The following is a 26,619-nucleotide window of genomic DNA, read 5'->3' on the forward strand; positions in this document are numbered from 1 at the left end:
TTGATGAGTAGGGGACACTGTACTCAAATTGATCAAACTGGATCAATTTTTCAAAAGGCAAAGTATTTGTTTTTTAATTGATGTTTGTCACAGTCCCAGAAAATTCTGTTTTGTGTAGTGGTTGACGATCTAAAAGACCAAGTCTCCCTGAATGTGCTCGACTGTCAGGGTTGTTTTAATAACTTGAAAGCAACCTATTTCTGGTACCAGTATTTTGTTCTCCTTGAGGAGAAACCTATCTTCTCATTGAAATGAATGAAGAAAGGCTTGTTTTATGACTCGTGCCTTCCTGGCTTCAGTTAGTTTTTCTGCACTAGCATCACCCTTCTCAAGATTAGTCTTTGTTGAACTAATTTCGTGATTTGTACCATCAAAATACTCCCTAAAATCTTGGAATGAATTTCTGTTCATCTGAAATACCGTTCACCCAGGGAGAAAAGAGACATGTGTTCAAGTGGTGAGACCTTGTGATTGGGACCCCCAGACCTGGTAGAGGTGTGGAGATTCAGGAGTTGAGAAAGTGCTACGAAAAGCTTGACCGATGAGTGCATTAATAAAAACAATCGCAAATATTTATGTAGTAGAACTGTGTGTTAGGCACTGTTCCAAGCTCTTCATAAAACTAGTTTAATCGTAATCCATTGAGAAGAGTTCTACTTTTTATCTCCCGTTTTACAGCTGAACATAATACAGAACAAAATATGTAACTCATAAAAGGTCACAAAACTAGTAAGTTGCAGAATTGGGCTTTCAAGCCAAGTAATTTGGCTCCACAGTTCATGGTCTTAATTTTTTGGCAATACTGGACATTCAGAAAGCCTTGGATCCTTTCCAGGAAAAGTTTTCAGTCTTCTGTATTGACATGCATAGCGTTGGAAGACGCAGCAAGGCCTCCTCGGTTAAGTAACATACAACTTGGAAGCGCTTCATACAGACGATGATCCACACGGCCCTTCCTCTATCAGTGTCTTATCCCTGCGGTGTCATGTCTGCAGTTATCCTTCCTTCATTTCACAGACACAGCTCAGTTAATTGCTGATCAGTCTCATTTTCACATTGAGTAGTTATTTAATCCTTTATTCCTTGATCTTCTGTCTTAGTTAACATTAGAAAAATTGCTTTGCTTCTAGTTGTGTTTCTGTTGCTGTCAGTGGAAGGGAACTGCAAATGACACAGCTGTGGAAATGAAAACTAGGTTTCGAAGTGAAAGTAGAACCTTCTTTCCCCCTAATAAAAACCACTGCCATCAACCTGTGAAACCTTTCAAAGTATTTGGGATTTTTTTTTTTTTTTATTTCGCCATTTCATTTAATTAATTTTGGTTCCTATTCCCTTAATACCAATATATAGAAGCTACAAAATGAATATAAAGTTTATCACTACTGTTCCCTTTTTTATTATGAATGTTACAGTAATAATTTACTTTGTAAATTTTCTTTGCATATACACTTTTGAGTGTATTTTGGCTTTTGTAGCTGAGGACTTAAATGCCTTTTTAATGCTGTTCCTTTATAGGAAAGTGAAGTATTTCAGGCAATCAACTCACATGTCTGACGTGCAAGTAATTTGAAAGTTGGGTTTTTTCCATTTCTGATTTTAAGGTGAAAATGAAAAATGAGGTTAGCTCTATGAAGATTTACTTTATAGACATATGGATTATTTAAGGGAGGAAAACCTGTTGGAATAATTTTCTTTTTTTTTTTTTTTTTTTTTTTTTAATTAAATTTATTGGGGTGACAATTGTTAGTAAAATTACATAGATTTCAGGTGTACAATTCTGTATTACATCATCTATAAATCCCATTGTGTGTTCATCACCCAGAGTCAGTTCTTCCATCACCATATATTCGATCCCCCTTACCCTCACCTCCCCCCCCCACCCCCGGAATAATTTTCCATAAGAAGTCTTTCAGATTTTTAAGTAGAGTTGTATATATTACAACGGATTGCTGACTAATTGAATCCTAATGATCATTTAATAACAGAATGTTTGTTTTGAAACTTGTATGTGGTGGAATTCACTCAGTAGAACCTTAGAGGTGTGGGTATTCTGGACAGTGTATTAGAACCTAAATTTTTGTGTTTTCTTTTTTCTCTCAATCTCAATTTATAAATTTCCTGTATTTATACGAAGCCCTTAGATTTAGATAAGTTGGTCTTTGTCTCCTAATTATTTGCATAAAGTCAGTGGGTAGAGAGTAGGAAGGATCTTATCCTGTGTATAGCGTTCTAACCTTATTCATTGCTATTTTTCTGTGCCATTAAAGCAAATCAATCAAAAACATTGAATTGAGTCCAGAACTTAGAAAAAGGAACGAGAATACCCATAGTTTTTATGTCACAGTACACTCATATTAGATTCTGAATTTCATAACATTGTGTTTATGTGGCTCCCATTTAATTCTTATTCTTGTTGGCATTTTTCACTCTGGAATATGTTCTTGTGACCTGCTTTACAATATAGGATTTTCCTGTTACTCTTTCCTGTTAATCTTGCCTGGTGTCAGGAATTGTGGCATGTCACATTGATTTCCCATCTCTGTCCTTTGGTTCATCTAATGAATCCATGTATCCACTAAATTTCTTTATACAAGCATTGTCTTGTGTACATCTTGTTTATCAAATGTGTGTAGATGTTGCAGTTGATAAAATAAAAAGTAAGTTATTGACTATAATAGTTTTTTTTTATTGTGGTATTTTCCCAACAGATTATCTTGGAGAGGAATGTCCCTTTTTTCCTTAACCTTTCGTAAAGGGTACTCACACTAGGTAAAAGAAAAAATATTTCACAAGTCCATTGAACCTACAGTAGGTGGGAAAAGCAGTTGTTAGGAGATGTTAAAATATTTCAGTTGAAAAGAAAAGGGGAATATAAACAGGTTAGATTAAGAATTATGTTCAATTCAACTTTCAAGCATTTCAAGATTTCTACTTTTTCCTTGTTTTTGTGATCTGAAGGGAGAAACATTCTTCCAAGAAAAACAACTTGAGTTATGCATATTAGTCACTGACTCTTAATATTTGATCAAGAAACAGTCTGAAGCAGAGATTTGTATATGTGGCCTGCAGCCTGTTACTGTAAATAAAGTTCTATTGAAACAATCGGGTCCATTCATTTACATACTGTCTTGCTGCTTGCAGCCTACCACAGTGTTAAGAATTTGGGACAGGGACCTTATGGCTTACAAAGTCTAAAATACTTTATGATGAAAAACAGTAGTACACCTTTTGAAAGTTTGTGGTTTTCTAAATTAATCAGTGTATATGTTAATAAAGTCAGGAGGTTTAAATAGGTCTTCACTAAATTTTTCCTTCCTCTGCAGTGCAAAACACTGTTAGCAGTGGGAGTAAGTGCCAACTACCTCCTTTGATCATTTTCCTTATACTATAGTTTTTTTTGTATTTTTTTTTTATGGTAAAGTAAAATTTCTTGTAGCTATCAAAAGTTTGGAAATGAAAGATCAAGACAACTAGATTTCAAGAAAAATGTTTCTTATACCTAAGTTCCCTCATTTGCCTGCCTCTTTTGGCTATTGAGTTGATCTTATTTGGGTTTAAAACACACTGTTTTTTTAAATGATAGTCATGGTATTGGCTGTAGTGTATACTGAGAGTAAATGCACCTGGTGTTTTAGAGCTCTAGTGGTTGGCAACTCGCACGCTGAGTACTTAGAACAATGACCAACACTTAGTAAATACTCAGTAAACATTTGTTGAGTTCGATTTAAGTAGCCATTAATTTAGAATAAAAAATTAAGTAAACAATTGCCTTGATACCTAGAATTACTGTCCGAGGATGCTAACTTTTACAGATAATAGGATGTATCACTTATTTTGAAGTGAATTTTAGATATAATACAGAATGATATATATGACAATATATTCAAAGGACAGTTATAAAATGTGTCACATCATCGGTAATTAATATAGTACAAACGGAAATGTTTCAGAGTATTTAGGATATTGATTTCAAGTTTTGTTTTTAGGAGAGAAGTAATCTTGTTATAAAACTGTTTATGTTACATGCATTTTAAGGTTATTGGTTGATCATCTTAAACTTAGCAACTTTTCACATTTTTAATTAATGCATTTTGAAGTCCATGTTCCCAGAGAAGTGATACTTTATTTTGAATTGTACTAGATGCAGATCTGTTTAAGTTATTAAGTTTATTTACTTAGTATGATATCTGTATGGCTTACTTTTTCTGCCTATTTTAATATTAAGATATGCTAAATAAAAATTACCTTATCAGGTAGAAAATGTACCCTTAATTACAGAGGAAGAGGGTGGGAAATAGGGTGTATAAATCAGTGATAATGAGCATTACATCAGGTTGGCCCACTGTACTTTTAAAAGATGTCTTCAGTTGTTTTAATACAGTTTCATGCATATGATTTAAAAAATCAAACCAAGTATAGCCCAGACATAACAAACTACATGGGTCTCAAAAAAGTCACTGCCAAATATCAGGTCATAATATGAGGTTAAAGAAATTACCAGAGTGAGCCCGTACAGCTAGCCTGCAAGGAATTCTGGGATCTAGGAGTGTGATCCAAATCTATCCTGGCCCTGGCTGCCAGTTCCTGTCACATGGTTTAAATATGGATGGGGATGATTTTGGTCCTTGCAGCTGGGTTTAGGCTTTTCAGTTTATTAATACATGCATTTCTGTAGATAAATTTCTCAGAGGAAGAATTGATAGACCGAGTTGTTAAGTACTTACAATGCCACATATTCTACCTTCTCTAGACAATACTTCACTTGCAGTTCTGAAATTCAAAAGCTCTTAAAATCGAATTTTTAATAAAACTTTGCTTGCAAAGCCTGACCTCAAGTAACATGAGGCTCTATATAATATGATTTTTCACACTGTTCATATTGTCTACAGTAAAGATAGTAATATGTTCGGTTATGGCGTGCTGCCCCAGACTCTTTGAGAGAGTCTTGTAATACATGATTTATGCACCACGCTATCTCTATACAATCTGAAAAATTCGAAATTCCAGAACATATCTCGCTCCAAGAGTTTTGAATAAGGCCTTGTAGTAATGTGTCACCTTACACTCCTGTATGAGAATGCTCATATTCCCACACCCTCACTAACACCAGACCTTGCTGCATTATTAATATGTGAAAATAGCTAGTGATTTTAGGCAGTATTAGCCTTAGGGGCAGTAGAACTTAGATTTATAGTGTAACTTGCAGATCTGGAAGAACAAAGTCATTACCTTAAATGACCCAAGGTCTCACTCTGCCTTTGCACCTGTTTTAGTTCCATAGTTACTTGGCTGGAAATTGACAATTTATATCAAGTTAGCAGTTCCTGCAATAGTATAATTAGGCAGGAAGTGCAATGTGATCTCTGACATATAGGTGGTATTTTGTGAGAAAAAGTATTAGTGGTTCCAGTGATACTCATAGATTTCATGGCAATAGCACTTGACTTTCTGATTATGGGAACTAAGAGATACCTAATTAGAAAAGAGGCGGTGGTTTTGAACTCTTACTGTGTTTCCCTGAAAATAAGACCTAGCCAGACAATCAGCTCTAATGCATCTTTTGGAGCAAAAATTAATATATGACCCCAGTCTTATTTTACTATAAGACTGGGTATACTATAATTAATATGATATAATACCACATCTTACATTAATTTTTGCTCCAAAAGATGCACTATTGCTGATTGTCTGGCTAGGTCTTATTTTCGGGGAAACACGGTAATAGCATTCTGTTGTGGGTTGTCCTTCTGTTTTTCCTGGTTTGTAATTTTGCCATATCTTGTAAGTACTGATTTTTAAAGTTAAACTTTAATTCAGCTGGAGTTTTTTTTTGATGAATGGTATGCAGTGTGACTAAACCTTGGTTTTAGTTTCGTCAAATGGTTAGCCAGTTGTTCCAACATTAGTTGTTGAAATAAGTCAGTCTTCCTAATTTGAAATGCCATGTTTATCTTTATCATATCTAATTTCTTATGTTTACTTTAGTTTATTGTAGATTTGTAATACATTTTAATATTCGACGTCATGAGAAAAAACTTGCCTTCCCTCCCCAAATATCTCGGCAACTTTTGTGTATTCTTCCAGATGAATCCTCTGCTCATAGGGTTTAGATTGGATTTGTATTAAATTTACATACTAATTTGGAGAACTTTTATATTTGTATAATATAATATGGAGTCCTCTGTATAGGAACATGTGTCTATTTTACCACGTTTTGTAGTGTTTTTTTCCAGTAAAATTGTTTGCTCTTACAAAGATTTCTAGGAAGGTAACACTGTATGAAGATATATATTACATATACTTCCCTTATAGAATTGAACTGCAGATTTAAAAATATATACCATGTTTTCCTGAAAATAAGACCTAGTGGGACCATCAGCTCTAATGCGTCTTTTGGAGCAAAAATTTATATATTATATTATATTATTATTATATTATATACCTGGTCTTATATTATAGTAGAATAAGACCGGGTCTTATATTAATTTTTGCTCCAAAAGACGTATTAGATGATGGTCGGGCTAGTTCTTATTTTCGGGGAAACATGGTAGTTTATACTTTGGAAATAAATTGAGTCTATTTATCATATAGTTTAATAATTAAATTATATATAAAGCTTTTGTGAATGCATTTAAAATATATCCCCAAAATGAGAATCTCTGCAAGAAAAAAGGTTGTTTCCTCTTAAATTATGGTCATGTATTGCCACTAAACAAATAAATAGATCTGGCTTTGTGGTAATTTAAATTCTTTGTTTTTAAAGAACTTTAAAAATGTATGCCTGTTATGTGCTCCTTATTTTCTAGAATGTTTATATTTTGTATAAAAGGCAAAAAGTTAAAACTACAAATGTTAATTTCCTTCAGTCTTTCTTTTCATTTTAAATGTAATAAACTTTAAAAAAATGTCCTTTTTCTCATGTTTCATTTTTATGGTAATAATAGCTAAAGTTGAACTTCAAAATAAATATAATTTATATTTAAGTCTGCCATTTTAAAAATTGTACTCTGAATTATACTGGCCTACATACTCTAACTGAACTTTTTTTCTTTTTAGTTACCCAGAAGATCCACGGGACATAGGATGTTGCCACGAAATCTACCTCGCGTGTTATTCTTTTTTACTCGTGAGCTGCACAACAACTGCAGATTGGAGCAAGATGTCTGCAGACTGTGTTGAGAAACTCTGAAGAACCTAATTAACACACGATGACCTAGGAGTGATTTTAAGTCTATAACAAGATACTACAATCCATTAGTGAATGTGTCAGTCTTGGTTCTGAATGCTGCAGGTAACAGCAAGCAGAGTTTCTCCTTTCTTTATTTCTGAAGCATTCACTTGACCTTCCATCAGTAAGACTGACTTTTCTAACCTGCTCCGGGAGATATTAATGGAATACAGTCATGTCCACTCAAGACGAGAGGCAGATCAATACTGAATATGCTGTGTCCTTGTTGGAGCAGTTAAAACTGTTTTATGAACAGCAGTTGTTTACTGACATAGTGTTAATTGTTGAGGGCACTGAATTCCCTTGTCATAAGATGGTTCTTGCAACATGTAGCTCTTATTTTAGGTAAGTACTTTAATCTTGATTAGTTTGTATTTCAAATGCAGAATATTAGTTTATTTTAATGTTTTAATAGGAATTCTTTTTTCAGTTTTTTTAATTAAATTTATTGGGTGACTTTGGTCAATGCATTATATAAATTTCAAATGTAGGATTCTGTAATACATCACCTGTGTAATGCACTGTGTGCTCACCAGCCAAAGTCTAGTCTCTTTCCATCACTATATATTTGGCCCCCGTTAGGAATTCTTTTAAGCATTATTTAAATTAAAAAAAGAGATGTCTTAATGTTTTGCTAATTTTCTATTCAGAGGATGTAGTGCTTTCCAAAACAGTTCATAAGTAAGGGACAGGTGAAAGCAGTTGTTACAAAGGTTTAAATACAAAAAATTGGTTGAAATTGACTAAGGAAAGATTTTAATGATGGGGAGGTGAGAAGATTCAGATGTTATTTTTCCATTAAAAGAAAGAAAAATGAATGGGGTAATTTTCACTTATTCTTGAGATGTCAAAATAATTGAATTTTAAAAACTGGTCATTGTTAATATATTAAAAAGTACAGTAGGCTCTAATAATTTCTAGAGGATAATTAGTGCTATTCACATATGTTAAGGACTTTTATTTCCTTTGTAAAAGTATATTTTTCTCATTCTTGGTTACTGTTGTCATTTGTGATATCCTTTAGCCTTACCAGACTCTTTGCTAGATTAAAATATTTAGTGATTAATAACATCGTTGGTGTTCTGTATGACTTAGAATTTTAGAAGTTAATTTAGTTATTGTTTGCTAATTACAAATAAGTAAAGCTTAACTTTCCACTTTTACGATCCTTTTCAATTTTTTAATCTTTTTTTAAGTGGATTTCTCTTTATTATGTGTTTCATGAGAAGAATAGAAGTTAAGGCATAGAAATTCCTTTGTGTTCTGCCCGTATGTTGAATTTTTACTTAATATTTGAAAGGGACAGGGTGAATACAGGTGAATTAAATGTGGACCACTATATTCCTACTACAAATATTAACAGTCACGTAGAGATCAGCAGTGAATGTTAATTTCTGCTGCTCTTTAGTGGCAGCTGTAGACAGGACAGGTTAAAGTTGACTTTCATGTACACTGAAGATGTAGAAACTTCACCTTCCTCAGTGTAACCCTTCTCATGATTACAGAAGCTAAGGCCCAAATGCCAATTGCTTGCTATGTCTGCAATTGCTTCAGGTTAAGTTGTGGATTTTTTCATGTAATTTCAGACACTGATTTTCTTATCTTAGCTTAGTGTATTTGCAAATAGTGGTTCCAAAACCTGCTTGATTGTCAGAATACTATTGGGTGATTTTACAAATAGATATTCTTAGATTTCAAACCTAGAAATTTGAGTCAATGGGTCTGGGTTACAGTTTCAGAATTTGTGTATTTAAAAGCTTCCTAAATGATTGTGATGGTTATTTTTTCCAGATCTGTTGGTTTAGTAGATGATGTTAGAAATTCAAGGTTGTAGAATATTAGAACAGCTGGGCCCATTAGCTTTCCCTTTCTGATGGCCATAGATTATAAGTTGATTACACATTATTAGAAAGAGCTTTATGCCTTAGTTGTGGATTTTCAGATGGCATTTGTAATCAGAGTAGAACCTTTGTGGTAGTAACCTTAGCAGTCATCTAGTCTAACTTTTAAACTTATGCAGAAATTCTAATATTTTCTGTATTGTCATCATCTCTGTCATGAAGTAACACATGGGGTTATTTAGATGTCTTCCCTTTTTTTCTTTCTCATTTATTTGTGATTATATAGATAACACTATTCTTTAAATTCTCTAGTCATGAGGTTATTATTTATTTATTTACTCCCCCGCCCCCCAAACTCTGGTTCAAGCCGTTGTTTCTCAGTCTAGTTGTGTAGGACACAGCTCCCTGGCCCATGCTGGTGTTATGAGTCTTTCATGCCCCCCAGCTGCCGGTCACTCATGCTGGCTGCTGGCCACTCACGCTGGCCCCCGGCTGCTCATAGCAGCACACGGCAGCACATGGCCACTCACGCTGGCCCCCAGCTGCTCATAGCAGCACATGGCCACTCACGCCGGCCACCGGCTGCTCCTGGCAGCCCGCGGCAGCTCATGCCGACCTCCGGCTGCTCACGGCAGCCCAGCTCCAGGGAGAGCTGTTGTTCACAATCTTGGCTGTAGAGGGTTCAGCTCACTGGCCCACAGGGGAATCGAACCAGCGACCTCGGTTCGATTAGGAGCACAGCGCTCCAACCACCTGAGCCACCTGGCCGGCCCTTTATTATTTACCTTTAACTGATTGGATTGGAATTGGTTTTCCTTTAGACCAAGAAACTTAAATCTTTCATTAATGTTACAATCTTAAAGACAACACAATCCTTCTAAAGCTACTGTTATTTCCTTATCGCCAGCTAGTTCCCTTCTTTAGCATCCTTGGTCTTCTGAGAGAATATATTCTCCTTAAAGCCAATCAGATAATAATGAGTAGAAATAATAAGTAGAAAGGATAGTCCAGTACATGTTTAGGATTAAAGCCAGTCATCTTGAAAATCCTGTGTCTGGGCCAGTTTCATAATCCACAGTATAAACATGATTGTTTTCTCCCACATACATCTTTGCTCTGCTCTGGGTAGATAGATTGTCATATACTTCCACAATTTGATCTTTTCCCAAGTATTCTTCAATTGGATTTTGCTTTCAGGTTTGTAGATTTCATTACCTTCACACGTAAGTAATATTTCTATCAGTCTTTATCATCAGAAATTTACTATTAGAAATTTTGCCTTTGGAACTAGATACATTCTTCCCTGTGCAGTTTGAGTTACCGGTTCATCCCACCAAGAATCAATACAACGTCTGAAATCAAAAGAGCCTCTGAAGTAGTAGTTTCTATTTGGTAACATTTACAGTTCTTTTTAGACCCCCAATGAGAGAATTACTCAGCATCTCTTCCACAGTGGTACTTCAGCCGGTTAAAATATTATGTAATTCAGTATTTGCTCGCTCTTTAAAATGTGTTTAAAATGTTCATGATCAGCTTGGCTGGGCTTCTGTCTTTGGTCTTCCGGAAGCACAGGTCCTTCACAGAAGTCCATCATCCCGGTGCAATAAGCCATAGTCGAGAATGACCAGTCTCGGTGTAATCTGTATAATCAGCTGTTCCCTTGCCCTACTTCCTCTTCCAAAGTTACGACCTTCTACTGGAAGAGATGTAAAAACCTCTTGTGACCCCTAAATCTTCTATTTTTGTCTCAGAGCTCTTACAGTTCTTGTTCAGGCTTCTTTTGGCCAGCTCCCATTTTCCCATGTCAAACAGGTGGAGCCAGTAGCAATAGGTGTCTTTAGAGAGTTTCTTGTCCTGTCTAGGATGTTTTCCAGGAACAGTTCCTGCTCGCCATTACTCTAGGGTTTATTTATGCCCATCCTGTATTCTTCCGGAGGAAGTCACCACCCACCCTGATGGATGTGGTTTTGTCAGTCCTCTACTCCCTAATTGCCTGCAGTCTTAGCTGCTGTCCGTACTGCTCATTTCTCTGGTGAATATCTCAACCTTCTGTCATCCTATTTTCTCCTAATTGAGTTCTACCTCAGGTTGGTCCTTGGGATACTAGGTGGGCTTTTCTTTTTGTTTTTTAGTTTCCCTCATATAAATTAATTGTCTTTAACACATGTCACTTTATAGGTAATTCATAGTTAACTGCATTAATGCCTGTCCTCCAAAGTTCCAGTAATGTTAAATACTTAACTGATTATTGTATTTTTTCCATTTGACTCAATTGCCCTTACCTCAAATTAAGTATATCCAAAAATTTAACTCTTCTTTCTCCCAGAATTAACTTCCTTGGCCCTAACAATTTTTCTCTCAATGGTTGACAGTATTTTTTCAGGCGCTTACTTGAAAATAAACAGGTAGCTTTGATTCTTTCCCTGTTTACTTCCTATTGTACCCCATTCCCTATTTTGAGAAAATCACCAGCTCTTATTGGTTCTTTGTCAAAGCTTTTGTATCCATTTCTGCCGCCGTAGGACAGGTTCTTCTTATTTTTCATCTAGATTATTGCAGTAGTAGCCTCAGAACCAGTTTTCCTGTTTCTAGTCTTTGGCCCTTGAGGTTTGGTAGTACAGAGTATTCATCCTAGAGTACCTTTTATTACCTCATGACCCCATGCTCAGAACCCTTGTGTGCACCAGTATCTATAAGAAAAAGCTTAGACTCCTGTGTCTCATTTGGAGAATCCTTGCTCTGTGATCTAACTGCCACTCATCTTCCCAGTTCACTGCCTACTCTCTTGCATGAGCCCTGTGTTCAGCCATGCCCCTGGAACAAACGGTTCTTACGTTCTGCCCTCAGTCACGCTGTTATCCAAGTTGAATGCCTTCGTCATCTTGTCCCTGAGGGCCCACGCTAGTGACTGCGGTGATGCCCACTTTCGATCACTACAGGCTTTTGTCTCCTGTGCGACAGTAATGTTCTGGGCATTGTTTGTTCACCTCTCACCTACATATGGCCATTCTACTTTGTATTCCTGCAATGCTAATTCCTTTCCAGCATAGTTTTCCTGTATACACTAGATTCTTAGGAAACAGTTCTGCATGTTTTTAGGAAATCATTGAGTAAATGAAATTTTTAACAGCTTCGTTGAGATACAATTTACATACCATAAAATCCACCCATCTTAAGTGTATAACTGATTGAATTTTAGTATATTTACAGAGATAAACAACCATCTCAACAATCTAACTTGAAACATTTCTATCATCTTGTGCCCACTTATAGTCACTCACCATTTTTACTACAGTCCAACTACTAATTTCCCTTTTGTCCCTCTATATATTTGCTTTTTTGGGACATTTCATACATTTAAATAGAATCATACAATGTATGGCTTTTGTGTATCTGGCTTCTTTCACTGAGCATGTTTTTGAGATTTATCTGTGTGGTAATACGTATTAATACTTAGTTCCTTTTTATTGCTGAATAGTATTCCATTTTATGAATATAAGGAATATGGGCATACCTAGGAGATACTGCGAGTTCCATTCCACACTACTGCAGTAAAGTGGATACTGTAATAAAGCAAGGCACACAGATTTTTTGGCTTCCCAGTGCGTATAAAAGTTTCGTTTACACTATACTGTAGTCTATTAAGTGCAGTGGCATTAGGTCTATAAATAGTCTACATACCTTCATTTAAAAATACTTCATTGCAAAAAAGTGCTAACCATCTGAGCCTTTAGTGAGTTGTCATCTTTTTGCTGGTGGAGAGTCTTCAATTTGTGGGAGAAAACAAAACAAAACAAAAACACAGTGTCTGCAAAGTGCAATAAGGTGAAACTCAAGAAAACCAGGTATGCCTGTAAGGGAATTTTGATATTGTCACTCAGAATGGCGCAGTGGAATAATTTGGTCTGTCTTTGGCACTAGATTATACTTTTCTGTTGTCTCTCAAATGTTTTCCCCATAAGTTAGTTGTCCCTCAGCAAATATCCAAAATAAACATCCCATGTTTTTCTTTCGAGCTCTACATTTGTTTTATACTAAACCTGTAAGCTTTGCTTTTTCCTTCTCTGCTTTAGGGCCATGTTCATGAGTGGACTCAGTGAAAGCAAACAGACACACGTGCATCTGAGGAATGTGGATGCAGCCACCTTACAGATAATAATAACGTATGCGTACACGGGTAACCTGGCAATAAATGACAGCACTGTAGAGCAGCTCTATGAAACAGCGTGTTTCCTGCAGGTGAGCAGTTTTTCCTCCCAGTTACGTGTGTCAGTTGTGAGTTATTTTTTTTCAAGAAACATTATTTCATCAGTGATGCACATATGTAATTTTCTTGTTGCAGATTTTAGAAGGTAAAAGTTTTCTTTTTAAAATGGGTAAGGGAAAGAGAATAGGATTTGATCAGCCAGTCGTCTGATTTAGTTTTAGATGGGAACTTAATTAAAAAGAGAAGTAAACATTTCATACTGGTTTCATATTCTGTGTCAGGTACCTGAGAATGTAGATTTCAAGTAAAAGCAATGTTTAACAGTGTTCATTAAATTGTAAGTGCTTCAGGGTTTTTTGCTAAATGTTTCGATGTACTAATTTTTGATGGTATTACTTTTCACAGAAAATTTCAGTATCGTTATGGAAATGATCAAACTTATGTGGAACAGCCATGTGACCACATTGAGCTCTTAAGGGGAAGAATTTAAACTAAACTAAAATACTGTGCCTATAGTAGGTACCTACTATACCTATAAACTCTGGGAAAACTAAGCCCATAGTAGGTAGCTTCCAGATGCTTTAGAATTAGAGTCAGTCACATCCTAAATCCAAGCTTGAAACAGGGAAATGCCAACTGTAAGTGCTGTCTTTCCATAGCATGTAAGTTCATTAACTGTTTTAAAGCCAGGAACTAAAAGCAGGTGTTTTATAGAACTGCTAAAAAAAAAAAAAAAATTTTTAAGAAATTTGGATTCCAAAGCACTTTGTTACTGTAAGTAGTGACAACTGTTCGTACAGTTTTTTTCCAACCATATTACAGCAACCCTTATGCATATGGTTGGCCAAATGCAAAGTAGGACTGCTTGCTGGACTAAGTGGCCCTGGCAAGCCTGGGATATGGGGCATTTAATGATTTGCACTATTAACCACGTCAAATAATAATGGTTTTATATGCCAGCGACCATACTGCGCTTTATTTGGGTTCTCGTATAATCCTTACAATAATTATTTGTAAGGTTTCCCCCATTTTATACAAGAGAAAACTGAGGCTTAGAGAAGTAGAGCTACTTTTCTAATATTGTACGAGTACTGACTGGCCAGTCCAAGCTTTGAACCCAAGCAACCCAACCTCTCACTGTAAATTGCTTTTAGTTAAGTGCTATGATGTTGAATAAGCATAGTAGGTAGCACTTGTTCAACGGAGGTCTACTTTTCCTTCTTAAAACAAATGTAGAAAACGTAGGGTGGCTAAGGGGGGTCATCTAGATGCAGGTGATTTATAACTACACAGAAATACATTTGTTGTGCCTTTGGTTATCTTAGCTCTCAAAATAAGAAAGGCAAATAATAACTATTCTTAGTCATTGTGCACGATTTTCTGATTTTATTTGTCTATGGTGTCCATTTTGAGAAAACCAGATTCCAGCTACCAGCAATTATCATTTCCTGTGCTATGATTTATTTCCGTTGTTTTCATTTGGTTCTCAGTTATATATTTTTTAAAGCCTAGAAAAGTGTATAACTTATACGTGAATTTCCTTCCCTTTGTCTTAAGACTGTTTAGTTTCTTAAGAGCCTGTTTAATGTTATAGTGCTGACTCCTAAATAGGGCAGTTAAGTAGGCCACTGGACAGGAAGAAGAAATGCAAAGCTATGCGTAGTCTTCTAATTTTATTATAACGAAAGATGTGATCTCTTAGCCCAAATATCCGTATCTAAAAATAAAAACTATAGTATAGGGATCTGATTAACATATCTGTGTCTTAACACAAAAATAAAATTTGTCCTACCTTGATCATCTTTGTTTTTTTTTTGTTTTTTTCATTTTTAGGTAGAAGATGTGTTACAACATTGTCGAGAATATTTAATTAAAAAAATAAATGCAGAGAATTGTGTGCGATTGTTGAGTTTTGCTGATCTGTTCAGTTGTGAGGAATTAAAACAAAGTGCTAAAAGAATGGTGGAGCACAAGTTCACTGCTGTGTATCACCAGGAAGCTTTCATGCAGCTGTCACATGACCTACTGATAGACATTCTCAGTAGTGACAATTTAAATGTAGAAAAGGAGGAGACGGTTCGTGAAGCTGCTATGCTGTGGCTAGAGTACAACACAGAATCACGATCCCAGTATTTGTCTTCAGTTCTTAGCCAAATCAGAATTGATGCACTTTCAGAAGTAACACAGAGAGCTTGGTTTCAAGGTCTGCCACCCAATGATAAGTCTGTAGTGGTTCAAGGTCTGTATAAGTCCATGCCCAAGTTTTTCAAACCAAGACTTGGAATGACTAAAGAGGAGATGATGATTTTCATTGAAGCATCTTCAGAAAATCCTTGTAGTCTTTACTCTTCTGTCTGTTACAGTCCCCAAGCCGAAAAAGTTTACAAGCTATGCAGCCCACCAGCTGATTTGCATAAAGTTGGGACCGTTGTAACTCCTGATAATGACATTTATATAGCAGGTGGTCAAATTCCTTTGAAAAACACAAAAACAAACCACAGTAAAACAAGCAAACTTCAGACTGCCTTCAGAACTGTGAATTGCTTTTATTGGTTTGATGCACAGCAAAATACCTGGTTTGCAAAGACCCCGATGCTTTTTGTGCGCATAAAGCCATCTCTGGTGTGCTGTGAAGGCTATATCTATGCAATCGGAGGAGACAGTGTGGGTGGAGAACTTAACCGCAGGACCGTGGAAAGGTATGACACGGAGAAGGACGAGTGGACCATGGTGAGCCCTCTGCCGTGCGCCTGGCAGTGGAGCGCAGCGGTCGTGGTTCACGACTGCATTTATGTGATGACACTGAACCTCATGTACTGTTACTTCCCAAGGTCTGATTCCTGGGTAGAAATGGCTATGAGGCAGACTAGCAGGTCCTTCGCTTCAGCTGCAGCTTTTGGTGATAAAATTTTCTATATCGGAGGGTTGCACATTGCTACCAATTCTGGCATAAGACTCCCCTCCGGCACTGTGGATGGGTCTTCAGTAACTGTGGAAATTTATGATGTGAATAAAAATGAGTGGAAAATGGCAGCCAACATCCCTGCCAAGAGGTACTCTGACCCCTGTGTTAGAGCTGTTGTGATCTCAAATTCTCTGTGTGTGTTTATGCGAGAAACCCACTTAAATGAGAGAGCTAAATATGTCACCTACCAATACGACCTGGAACTTGACCGGTGGTCTCTGCGGCAGCATATATCTGAACGTGTGCTGTGGGACTTAGGGAGAGATTTTCGATGCACTGTGGGGAAACTTTATCCGTCCTGCCTTGAAGAATCTCCATGGAAACCGCCAGCTTATCTCTTCTCACCGGATGGAACAGAGGAGTTTGAACTGGATGGAGAAATGGTCGCGCTGCCACCTGTATAGCTGGGAGGGAATCCAGGGAGTGCACGCCTGGCTTATGTGCTTTGTCATTTTCTTTGCTAAACAAGAGAGGCTATGAAAGGACTAAATATGAGTACATAAAAATCTATCTTTGATAAATTTTATTTTTATGCCCTAGTTAATATTTGCATCAGTATAATATATATCAGTGAGTCTTACAGAAAGATATGCTTCCATAATATGAAATAGATTATCCAATAATTGAGAAACTTTTATGTGTATCATGAGAGCATAGAATCTGGATTACCTAACATTGTTAGCCCTGTGTATGTACAGTTCCAAAAGTTCACTTATTAAAGTAGTTTCCTGTTCCTAGTGTGGTATATCGCAAATCGTGCTGAGGTTATTTTAGTCTATGTATTTCATTCCCGTGCTTCTGTTCTGAAGTCCTGGAATACAGTTTTTCAGTGTAATTAATTCAGCTGCATTTAACACTAACGTCCGTGTTGGTACAGAAATGTTGTCTAAATCCTGTACTTCAGTTGAGGAAGATCTTCCATCTTACAGTATTGCACAGGGAAAGCTATGACTGCAGGACCGGTCTAACTATACTGTTAGGTGCATGTATTCTTTTCACTAACTTATACTCGAGCATACAGGTCTTCCAATCAGCTGGTCACTTCCCAGGCGTGGACTGAAGTTGCTGGGCTTGCAATGAGAGTTGCTAGTCCCTCACTGTGCGGGTCTGTGTGGAGCTTTAATCAGTAAATGCCTCCACTTCCTGTATTACATTAACATGGGCTCATGCATATAATTACCTGCTGCTGTTGTATTCCTCCACCTTAAAGATTTAGAGTGGGTTAACCAGGTCATTACATCTTAATTTAATAACAAGCATTACTGTAGAGTGATTGTGTGTAGATACCGTTAGCTGTCAGGGTGTGTTTTTTTTAAGCTGTTGTGTGTGGGGGTAGGATTAGGAAGGTGAACTGTTCAGGAATTCCTGCACCCGCCGTGCAGGAGAGCAGACAACTGCGCTGCTCTGGCATTAATCCCAGGAACCACTAGCAGGAGCGGGCGCCGCCAACCTAACACGGGCACAGGTGCTTCGTGACAAGCGTTACTAGCATGTTCAACTGCATAATGTTCTGGCACTGTATTTTGAATGACATTAATTTATTAAATAAATAAATTGTATATATTCAATATTTGTTTTTCTTTTGTGATGGAACGGTGTAATGGTGCGCTTTTAGTTTTAAGTTTACTGGGTCAGTTTAGCTTGTTACACATGGTATTAGAATTCTGTTTGAGAGATATATACACATCTTGTGTGTGTGTGGGCGGGGGCTTTCCTTTTTTGTGATGTGAGCCTTACTGTAGCAACATAAACTGTAGATCAGAAACAATGCCTTTCAACCCTAGTCGCATATTAGAATCACCTGGGCTACTTTCAAAAGCTCAGGATGATGCGTGAGCCGCGTCCCACACATGATGCCCCCCCAGTCTGGTGGGTCCGGCCACGGTATCTCAGCACTGCAGGCAATCCGCTTGTGCAGCCCACTGAGAACCGTTGCTTAGGCCTTCTGTCCAGGCAGACCTCGGAGACACTGCAGGTCTGGTCCCAGACACCGCAATAAAGCGGAGCTGTGGCTGGTGGAGCGTCTCACCTTCAGTGTGTGAGAAAGGCACCACCTGTGAAGGCAGCAAAGGGAAGCACAATAACGAGGTGTGCCTGTGTCATCAGCCTTCATTCTGGGTCACCATTCCTCCTAGAACATCCTGTTCTTCGTGTGTACAGACTGCAGCTGCCTCCCGCTGCCTATGGAATGAAGTCCAGATTCTTGAGCACATTTAAGGCTCCTAATTTGGCTTTAGAACCTTTACAGCCTTAACATCGTGTTCCCACAAAACGTTAATCAGGCTTTTGCTATACTTTCCTGCCTTTGCTTATGCTGTTCGCTCTACCCAGAATGGTCTTTTCATCCCCACGCTGCCTGTGGCTGTGTCTTGTGTTACCCAAGAGCTGTGTAAGGTGGTTTTTAAATGAATGCTTCCCTGATAACCACCTCTTATCCTGTGCTGAAAAGGCCCTTCTCCCCTTGTCACATCCTTCATCCTTTCATCGGTAATTGGACCAGTTCATTCTGTTGAGTATCTTTATGGGTCTTAATGTTTTTCTACAAAGTGATTGATGGTTTTGAGAGTCGGGACTTTGTTCTATAGGGTTACATCTCCCTACAGTGTAGCACAGTTGGTTACAAATGTTGAAGGAAAGCGGGTATATATGAATACAAGGGGCCTTGGGGAGTTTGAAATACTCAAACCCAATATACCAGATTCTTCACTCTCGTTGGAAGTTTCATTAGTCCCCTTTTTTCTTCACTTACCTCTCCATCCATCTTAGATCTGTTACCTTAATACTTCCGTCATCCTTGGCAATATCCTTTGCCTTATGGTTTTATAACTGGCAAAACCTAAATCTTAGATGAGTATGAATGGTCTTGACGTGTTTGTGATAAGTCAGCTTCAGTTTCATTTCAAATGAGTTCCTTCACGTGTGATGCTCCTCACGTGACTATGTGAAAGTAATTTCTATTGGAGGGGTTTGATAATAGAACCTTGTGTGAGGCCTGGTTTGCTGGGTGAGCACGGGGAAAACATGGAGGTTGGTTAGGAGCACGGGGAAGGCGTGGGAGCCCCGTGTCTGCTCCGTAACAGAGTCCTCTGAGGCCTGAGAACTGCTTTTCTCACCTTTGCTTCTCCCCTGCACCCCAGGGCTGTGACACTTCTTGCCTCCTTCTTAAAGGCTTACATAATTATGCAGATAGCTTTGTGGGCCTTCTTTTCACCCTTGGACAGTACTTTCTGAAACTGCTAGATTTCCAGATGAGAATTGTTTATTCTGGATCAGACTTAATTTGGTCAGCTGAATTCTCTGGGGTATGGCGAGTTTTTCTTACCCTTGGCCTACTTTTTGTGGTACTAAATATCCTTTTACAGTTTCACCCTGTACTTTGTAAAACAAACACTTGAAAGCACTGCTTTCTTTGACTCTTTTTCAGGACGTCAGTTCCATCGGGCTTCTTGGAAAGCCAGAGGCACAGAGCCTCGCTTTGGAAAGGAAGGTTTTCATGTCACAATGTTCGTCAAGTGCCTACTGTGACGAAGCTCCCTGCCCTCAGTTCATTACAACACCAGTTCCGCCCAGAACAGTAAGGACGGTGATGGAGAGTCAGGGCCTATGGGGAGAAAAGCACTGGCCTAGCTGAAAGCCAAGAGGCTCACTCACCAGCTCTCCTTGTGCTTTGATTCTGTCCCCTCCCCAATGCAGCAACAGAAGCAGAAGAAAATCGCCAGTGTCATTGACCTGAAGTCAGCTCATTGCCCCATGTTCTCAGCAACGTGGGAGAAACTGAGGAAAGACAGGAAGCAGGAAGAAAGGCACAGGGACTCCTACCCTCCTGGGACCACCTCCCTTTGTTTCGTCCTGTAGTCTGTGTTTTCCTCTTCTCCACATTACCCCCGTTTTCAGTGCTTGTTTCAATAGCTGTCTAACATGACAAGGAGCCTGACGCTCAGTATTACACTTGCGTATCATAACTCAGTTCTCTCTTGGCTGTTGCCAGCTTTTCATCACTCATAATGAAAAATGCCATGACAAAGAACTACACACATAGCTTTCTTCCTTTTGGATTGTTTCCTTGCTATTAGCTCTTAGCAGTGGAATGCTGGCCAGGCCCAGGGTGGGATTAAGTGCAGTTAGAAGGAGTGAGTTGCTCTCCTGATGAAGGTAAGAGCCATAAAAATGTTCCCTCCTGCTTTATTGACTGTGTGGGTTTAAAGCTCATCGCTTTCAAAGCAATGAAACTAGTGTTAGCTTAACATTCAAACACAAAATACAACTCGTGCAGTGTGGGACTTGATACAGTCCAAGAAACATGGAGTCAGGGAGACCTAAGCAAGGAAGGAACCAGAGGTCAAGCAGCCCTGGGGAACACTTTCAGGAAGAGGCTGGCGCTGGGTCTTTGGTGTGTGTTGTGGATTCTCTCCCCCATCTGGAGGGTGGAAAGGCCACAGTCACAGCACAGGTTTCAGTTGGCCAGGGCCCCAGTGAAACTAATGGGTTACGGGTTCCAGTGCAGTGAACTCCGAGTGCCTGATGTAGGAATCCGGATTTAATGCTGAGGAACTGGAGACGCTGAGGTTACTGTGCAGGGACGTCAGAATTACAAACACTCTCATGTTGTAGGGAGACGGATCTGGGTGTATTGGGTTGGGTGGACTGGAAACAGGGAAACCAGTAAAGGGTCAGGCATGAGACACGGAATGAGGCAAGTGAAGCTAGAAAGGGATGGAACTGAGACATGTTACTGAGAACAGTGGGAACTTCGTGACTGGATGACCGGTAACAGGTCCTCAGAAAAGGGGAGATGACCAGCATTGGGCTCTACTGTCCCCCCCCACCCACAGTCACCTGTTCAGCTCCCGGGCACTAACACTGCAGGCCAGGGAACACCGGGGCCTTCAACTTAACCTGTGCTCAAGAAAGCACACCTTCCCAAGGACGAGGAAATCTGTCCGCTTCTTCCGTGAAGCACATCACAGAGCTCTGCTTTGAGGGTCAGCTGTAAGAAAACCACAGCACACGGAAAGAGAGGAAAATGTACTAGGGCCAAGGAAATGTCAGGGGCTGTTTTGAAGCTTACCTGTCCAGGTGGGAAAAGGGGCTGCTCGTGACAAGAAACCCCTATTCCCCTGGGGGTTTCTGTCAGTGAGCACATGGTGACGTATTATTGGTTGTACTCGGCAGTCGCATGCACTTAGCATTTCACAGAAACTAAGGGGCCCTTCCTGTGAGGGTCACCACCTTAAAAACTGAGGTGCCACCATCAGCAATGTCAAAATGAAAGATTACATCAGCGCTGAGTCTTCTAGTTCATTCTGCGTGCTGCTTTCCTATGAGGCTGGCTCCGCTGCCGACCGTGACGCAGGCCACAGACCATACCGGCAACATGGGGGCACCTCCAGAAAGACAGGTCGAGTACAGCTGTATGCAGGACCAACCGGATAATTTTATTCTCATTTTTCTTCAAAATAAAGATACAGTAGCAGTTTTACAATTCAGTATGATCAGACGTGATTTATAATTTTAACATTCTTTTGAAACAAATGACAACAGAAACAAAGAACTAGTACAAATTATAAAACTACCAGAGCAAAGAGAAACTACCTTTCTGATTAAAACATGTGCCACAGCTAAATGTCCTTAGAAAACGTTCTAAGATTTCTAAGCTAAACTTCCTTAGAAAGGGTCTGTAAAAAAAACCCTGAATCTCAAATATTTGAACTATTTTTGTAACCACTAAATGCCTTTACCTACTTGTTAATCAAATGCTTCCTAAGTTTAGGAACCAATGACCAAGTGCCCTGAAACAGATAAGTCGTGATCCTATTTTTCCAGCTATAAATTATTAATATTTGAAGAAAACAAAGTATTTTCTAAGCACAGAAGCTTTCTAAAAACTCCAATTACCTTTTCTGGCTCAGTACTTGACTGAAATGTTCAAAAGTTTATATTGCACACAAATTTGAGCAGCATACTATGTGCGTGTGAGAAGCTGATGAAAAACAAGGCTGAAAAAACCCCTAAATTATGTCCCATTTACATGATTTAAATATATAGCCTCTATATCTTTAATTAATATAAGTAAAAAGGGTAAACTTTAGAACATCACAGAAATACAAATGCATTAGAGTTTTACAAAATATATTCAACCCCTTATACGTGCACAATCTTATAATGTTGGAGTTACCATACAAGGGAGCGAGTTTCTTCTCCTTCATATGAAAGCAGAAAGTCATGTGTACAAAGTTATTTATACGAAAAGAATAAAGATCCACATTCCCTTTCTTTGTCCTTGACAAATATTCATGGAATGTTGGAGATTATGGAAAAACAATTCCAATGTTATGAAGTCCGAAGACGTGGAATGAAAACACTGCAAGTCGCACAGCGCTCTGCCTGCAAAGCCAGTCACCTTCTGGAAGCGAGGGCTGCATTCTCTGTCATGTTGAAAGGTGACCACAGCGCTGGGTGGAAAGGCCGTGCACGCCGTGCCACCTCTGCTCAGAGAGAGCGGGCAAAGGCTGGTGCCACCTCAAGAGTCCCAACCAAGTTCCCGACAGAATAACAGGCAATGTTTAGCAGCTACCATCCTAACAGGCTACTTTCCCAAATTGTTGAAGCAGATAAAGTTCTTGTGGTTTGGGATCAGCCCAAAACCCCTTAGTGAGCTGAGCGCTCCCAAACCCATCACCAGGCCGGGAGGGAAAAGGAACATCTGTCTGTAACTTCCACAAAACACAAGATAAAAACAAAACCTGCCTGCCAGAGACACAATGTTACAGCATCATTTTAAACCTATAACTTCTTTGTAAAAAAGTTCTTACAACCTTCAGCATATGAAATACTGCTCTCAAAATACTTTCATTCTGATTTTTAAGTACCTTGCTCCTCAGCCTTGCAATAGCGTCTCACTCCTCTCCTTTCCTAATGTGCTTTCTTTCTCCTTGCCTTTCCAAACTAAATGATTCTAAAGAAAAATGCAATGTTTAGTATAGGACTGGGAAAGCAAGATAAGGTTGAACAAATCATGTCACATGCTCAGGTTTGTTGCCCAAGGATATTGCCGCTATGTGTCTTAAAGCAAAAGTAGATGGGAATTGTTTTAAGGCTCGGGGGCTAAGCAATCACTAATGGAGTTGGGGGTACACTATTCATACCGGTTCCATGAAACAAATGCATGTGCAAAATAACCCTAAGCCTTACTCTGACACACAACTTCTTCTAGTCCCCTAGTCCAGGACACAATAGCTTCAACTCTCTTTTCCTTACCTGTGTCACTGTCATTACAGTGCCTAGTGGGAATTAAAGTATGCCAGGGACTTTTCCCAAACAACCTTACTTTTAAATCACCTAGACAGACAGTGAGGCGCACAGCAAGCTACAGATGCAGCCTGTGTGCCTAGCACACCTCGCTCTCTCAGGCCTGACAACTACTCAGTTGTTAGACACAAAGCACTGGAACAACCGTGGCCAACCAAAACCCACCTTTACCAGTGACAGGTCCGAAGACGGCCCAGTGTTGGCTCCTATGGCCCTCAGAGCCAGTGACCAGAAGTGAGCCTCCTGGGCTGGCTTCTCATCTGGAGCCCGGAGCCCACACCCGATGCACACAGGCTCCCAGGATGAGGGACAGGTCTCCTGCCTTCAGCTGTGCTGGCTGTCCCGTGGCCCTGCCAACAACATAATGGCCTCTGTTCCCTGCAAACTCCCACACCTCCCAGAACCTGAAGGAAATAGAGTGAGTCTTTTAGCCATTTCTATGACAAAAGTTCCAGCTTCTGAAATACTCATTTTATGTTGAAAGCCAGTTAAATGACCACTTTACGAGTTGAACTCTTAACTGGAAACATTAATAGGAAGTTCAATTAAGGTGTATATTAAAATGGGGAACAAGTGAGACTAAAGCAAAGTTAGACTTCATATAACTAAACTATATTTTAGTGGCATTCGGAAGTGTGGATGGATTGGGTTGCTACTGAATAGTGAGAGGTGGGAGTTTAGCCCTCTCGTACAGACGGAAGAACGAGCCATCAGTGAGCTGGCCGACCTCTCGCAGTGCGCTTAGCACTGTGAGTTTCTGGCAGTTGAGGGGTAACAATTGCAACTAATACACTATCACTCCAGCTAATGGTGTGGCCTGATGAAACAAGATGTTAGAATGAATTCTTTATAGTCTCAGTGCAACACTGATTAAAGTACCTTTTAAGGGTTTGTTTGGTATTACTTCTCTTCAAGTAATATTTCCTGAGAAGGTTAACTTTCCTAGCAGAGGTGAGTGAATGGAGTTCTTACAATAAGCCCTTTAATTTATCATCACTGAATTCTTGAGTTATTATGCTCAAACGGAAGTATGCTTTTAGATTTGCTGGACTTGTGTTAAAACACAAATTGGAAGATTTAGGGATATTTAGATTATGTCCCCATGACCATTTTACATGCCCTAGAAGGATTTACTTTACATAAACATTTCTTAAGCAATAAATCAAATATAATCAAGTGTCATCCTTAATTAGACCCCTTATTTTCCCAACACTCTTTATGTCATGTGTAGGTTACACTCACTATGTATTCTCCACGTATCCTTTGTTACTGAAAAAGCAGTCTGTCCCCTATGAATCCTCCCTGAGAACTCCCATCCAGTGTCCCCATGAAAAGCAAATGACAGCTGAGCATGACAGATACATGAGGTCCAGTTGTGTAAAAGTCTTCAGTAGACAGCATGCGTGTGCACACGCACGCACACACACACACGTGCACACACACACACACAATTTAAAATGAATCCAGATGTCCTTTATGAAACACGACTGATGTCACGGCTGTACTTTTCTTCTCCTGTTTCTTGCTTTTCTAAATGGGACCTACGATGAGATTTCTATTTAATATTTACAGGTCATCTTGCTTTTCTTTTAAAAATACTCTTAGAAGGGATTGATTACAGGAAGATTTTCCATCAGGGAAGTAGGAAAGCCAAGTGCCTTGGAAAGTTTTATGAAGACTAAGACTAAGAAAAAAACCTGTAGGTCTGTAAATACCCAATGGAAAACTGTTCAAAAGAAGACATAGAAGGCACAAACTCTGAGTTAGAAAACGCTTGTAGAAGATTGCAACATGACTAGAGTTGACAGAACTAACATGGAGGTCTTTTAAAGTCTTGCCCTAAGTACGCCTTCATGTTAAACTGCTCCAACGTGGCTGTACCCATCATTATGCTATTTCTCTGCAAACCTACGTGAACAATTAGGAAGAGGAAGAAAAAGTACAATGACACCCCCTGATGTCTCAAAGCAAGTATTTAGGATTGGGAAAGAATAAGTTAAACACGAAACAAAACACTCTATCCTCAGAACTACTACCCACAACTTTCCTGTTTCTGGGAAGAAGTGAATCGATAGTTTTGTACGTAGAAAACCAATAAACAAAGAATGGTCATATACGTCAGCAAAATAATAACAAAGCTGGATTGTATGGCCCCTTAACTTTATAAGCACATTTTAGGGCCAACTTTAGAGAAATTAAAATAGCAATATAACTTAATTTCAGCAAAAATAAATTGCAGTGACCATCTAGCTATTCAAACAGCAAAACAGAACAAAATTTACATAAGTAAAAACTTTTCTAAAGTAAACAAAGGTATACTATCAGAATTCAAAAATGATTAGATGGTACACTGTGTTTTTTAATCAGGCTCAGACTGAAATAAAAGTAGTCAATTTAAACCCCAACCTGGAAAGCCATCCCTGCTATGGTTGTGATTTCATTTTTTCAGCATCCTGTGACATTCGTCCAGACAGAGGGCAACCATCCATGTAAACATTCGACGACCTGTGGCCGATGAAGTGGAGAGTCCGGGAGCAGCAGACAGACAGGGAACACTTAAACCTAAGAAAGCAGCAGCAGCATCTGGAACCCCACGCTCAGGGCTTCCCGTCGGGCGGCTCAGTGAGGCTCTGAGGGGTGGAGTTGGTGAAAGTAGAAAGCCATGAAGACATAGCCGTCTTGGCGCTGGAAAGAGCCCCTCCAACCGACTGGCCTAGATGGAAAGGAGGAGAAAACAAAGGGAAACACGCATTCACTTTTGTTAAGAGACACCGAAAGACCAATGCTAATTGATAAATGTTAATTTACTGTAACGCATCAATATATTAATAGTTACTAAACTACCATTTAAATTTCTGGTTTCGAAACAATCCCTTTCCACAGGAATGTCTAATAAGAAATTGGACAATGTCTGGGTGTAAGAGCCTACTACCTTGCAAGCATTCTGGAGGTACTCAGCAACCTCTTTCCTCAATACCCACCGTGCTAGGCCAGTGGTTCTCAGTACTGGCTGTGCATCAGAATTACATGGAGACGGAAAAAAGTCCCGTGTGCTCTCTGTACTCTAAAT

General features: G+C 39.0%; 2 protein-coding genes across 6 annotated transcripts in view; one reads left to right on the forward strand and one right to left on the reverse strand.

Moving 5' to 3' along the window:
• Positions 1-17,809, forward strand: part of KBTBD2 (kelch repeat and BTB domain containing 2) — a 21,602-nt gene extending 3,793 nt beyond the window's left edge. For 3 of the 4 annotated variants that reach the window (XM_019757311.3, XM_074340975.2, XM_074340974.2), the window contains exons 2-4: positions 7,057-7,573; positions 13,143-13,308; positions 15,110-17,809. In XM_019757311.3, coding sequence (XP_019612870.1) covers positions 7,404-7,573; positions 13,143-13,308; positions 15,110-16,645 — 1,872 coding nt within the window. In that variant the 5' untranslated portion in view covers positions 7,057-7,403 and the 3' untranslated portion in view covers positions 16,646-17,809. The remainder of the gene's footprint in view (positions 1-7,056; positions 7,574-13,142; positions 13,309-15,109) is intronic. The other variant, XM_074340976.2, reaches the window with a different exon arrangement.
• A 3,846-nt stretch (positions 17,810-21,655) lies between these two features.
• The window catches only part of AVL9 (AVL9 cell migration associated), a 41,727-nt gene continuing 36,763 nt past the window's right edge, over positions 21,656-26,619 (reverse strand). For both annotated transcript variants that reach the window (XM_074340973.2, XM_088797662.1), the window contains exon 16: positions 21,656-26,262. In XM_074340973.2, the coding sequence (XP_074197074.2) occupies positions 26,147-26,262 (116 nt within the window). In that variant the 3' untranslated portion in view covers positions 21,656-26,146. The remainder of the gene's footprint in view (positions 26,263-26,619) is intronic.

The sequence above is a fragment of the Rhinolophus sinicus genome, chromosome 4 (assembly GCF_057876585.1).
Source record: "Rhinolophus sinicus isolate RSI-liver-muscle chromosome 4, RSI-T2T, whole genome shotgun sequence".
NCBI classification, from domain to species: Eukaryota; Metazoa; Chordata; class Mammalia; order Chiroptera; family Rhinolophidae; genus Rhinolophus; species Rhinolophus sinicus.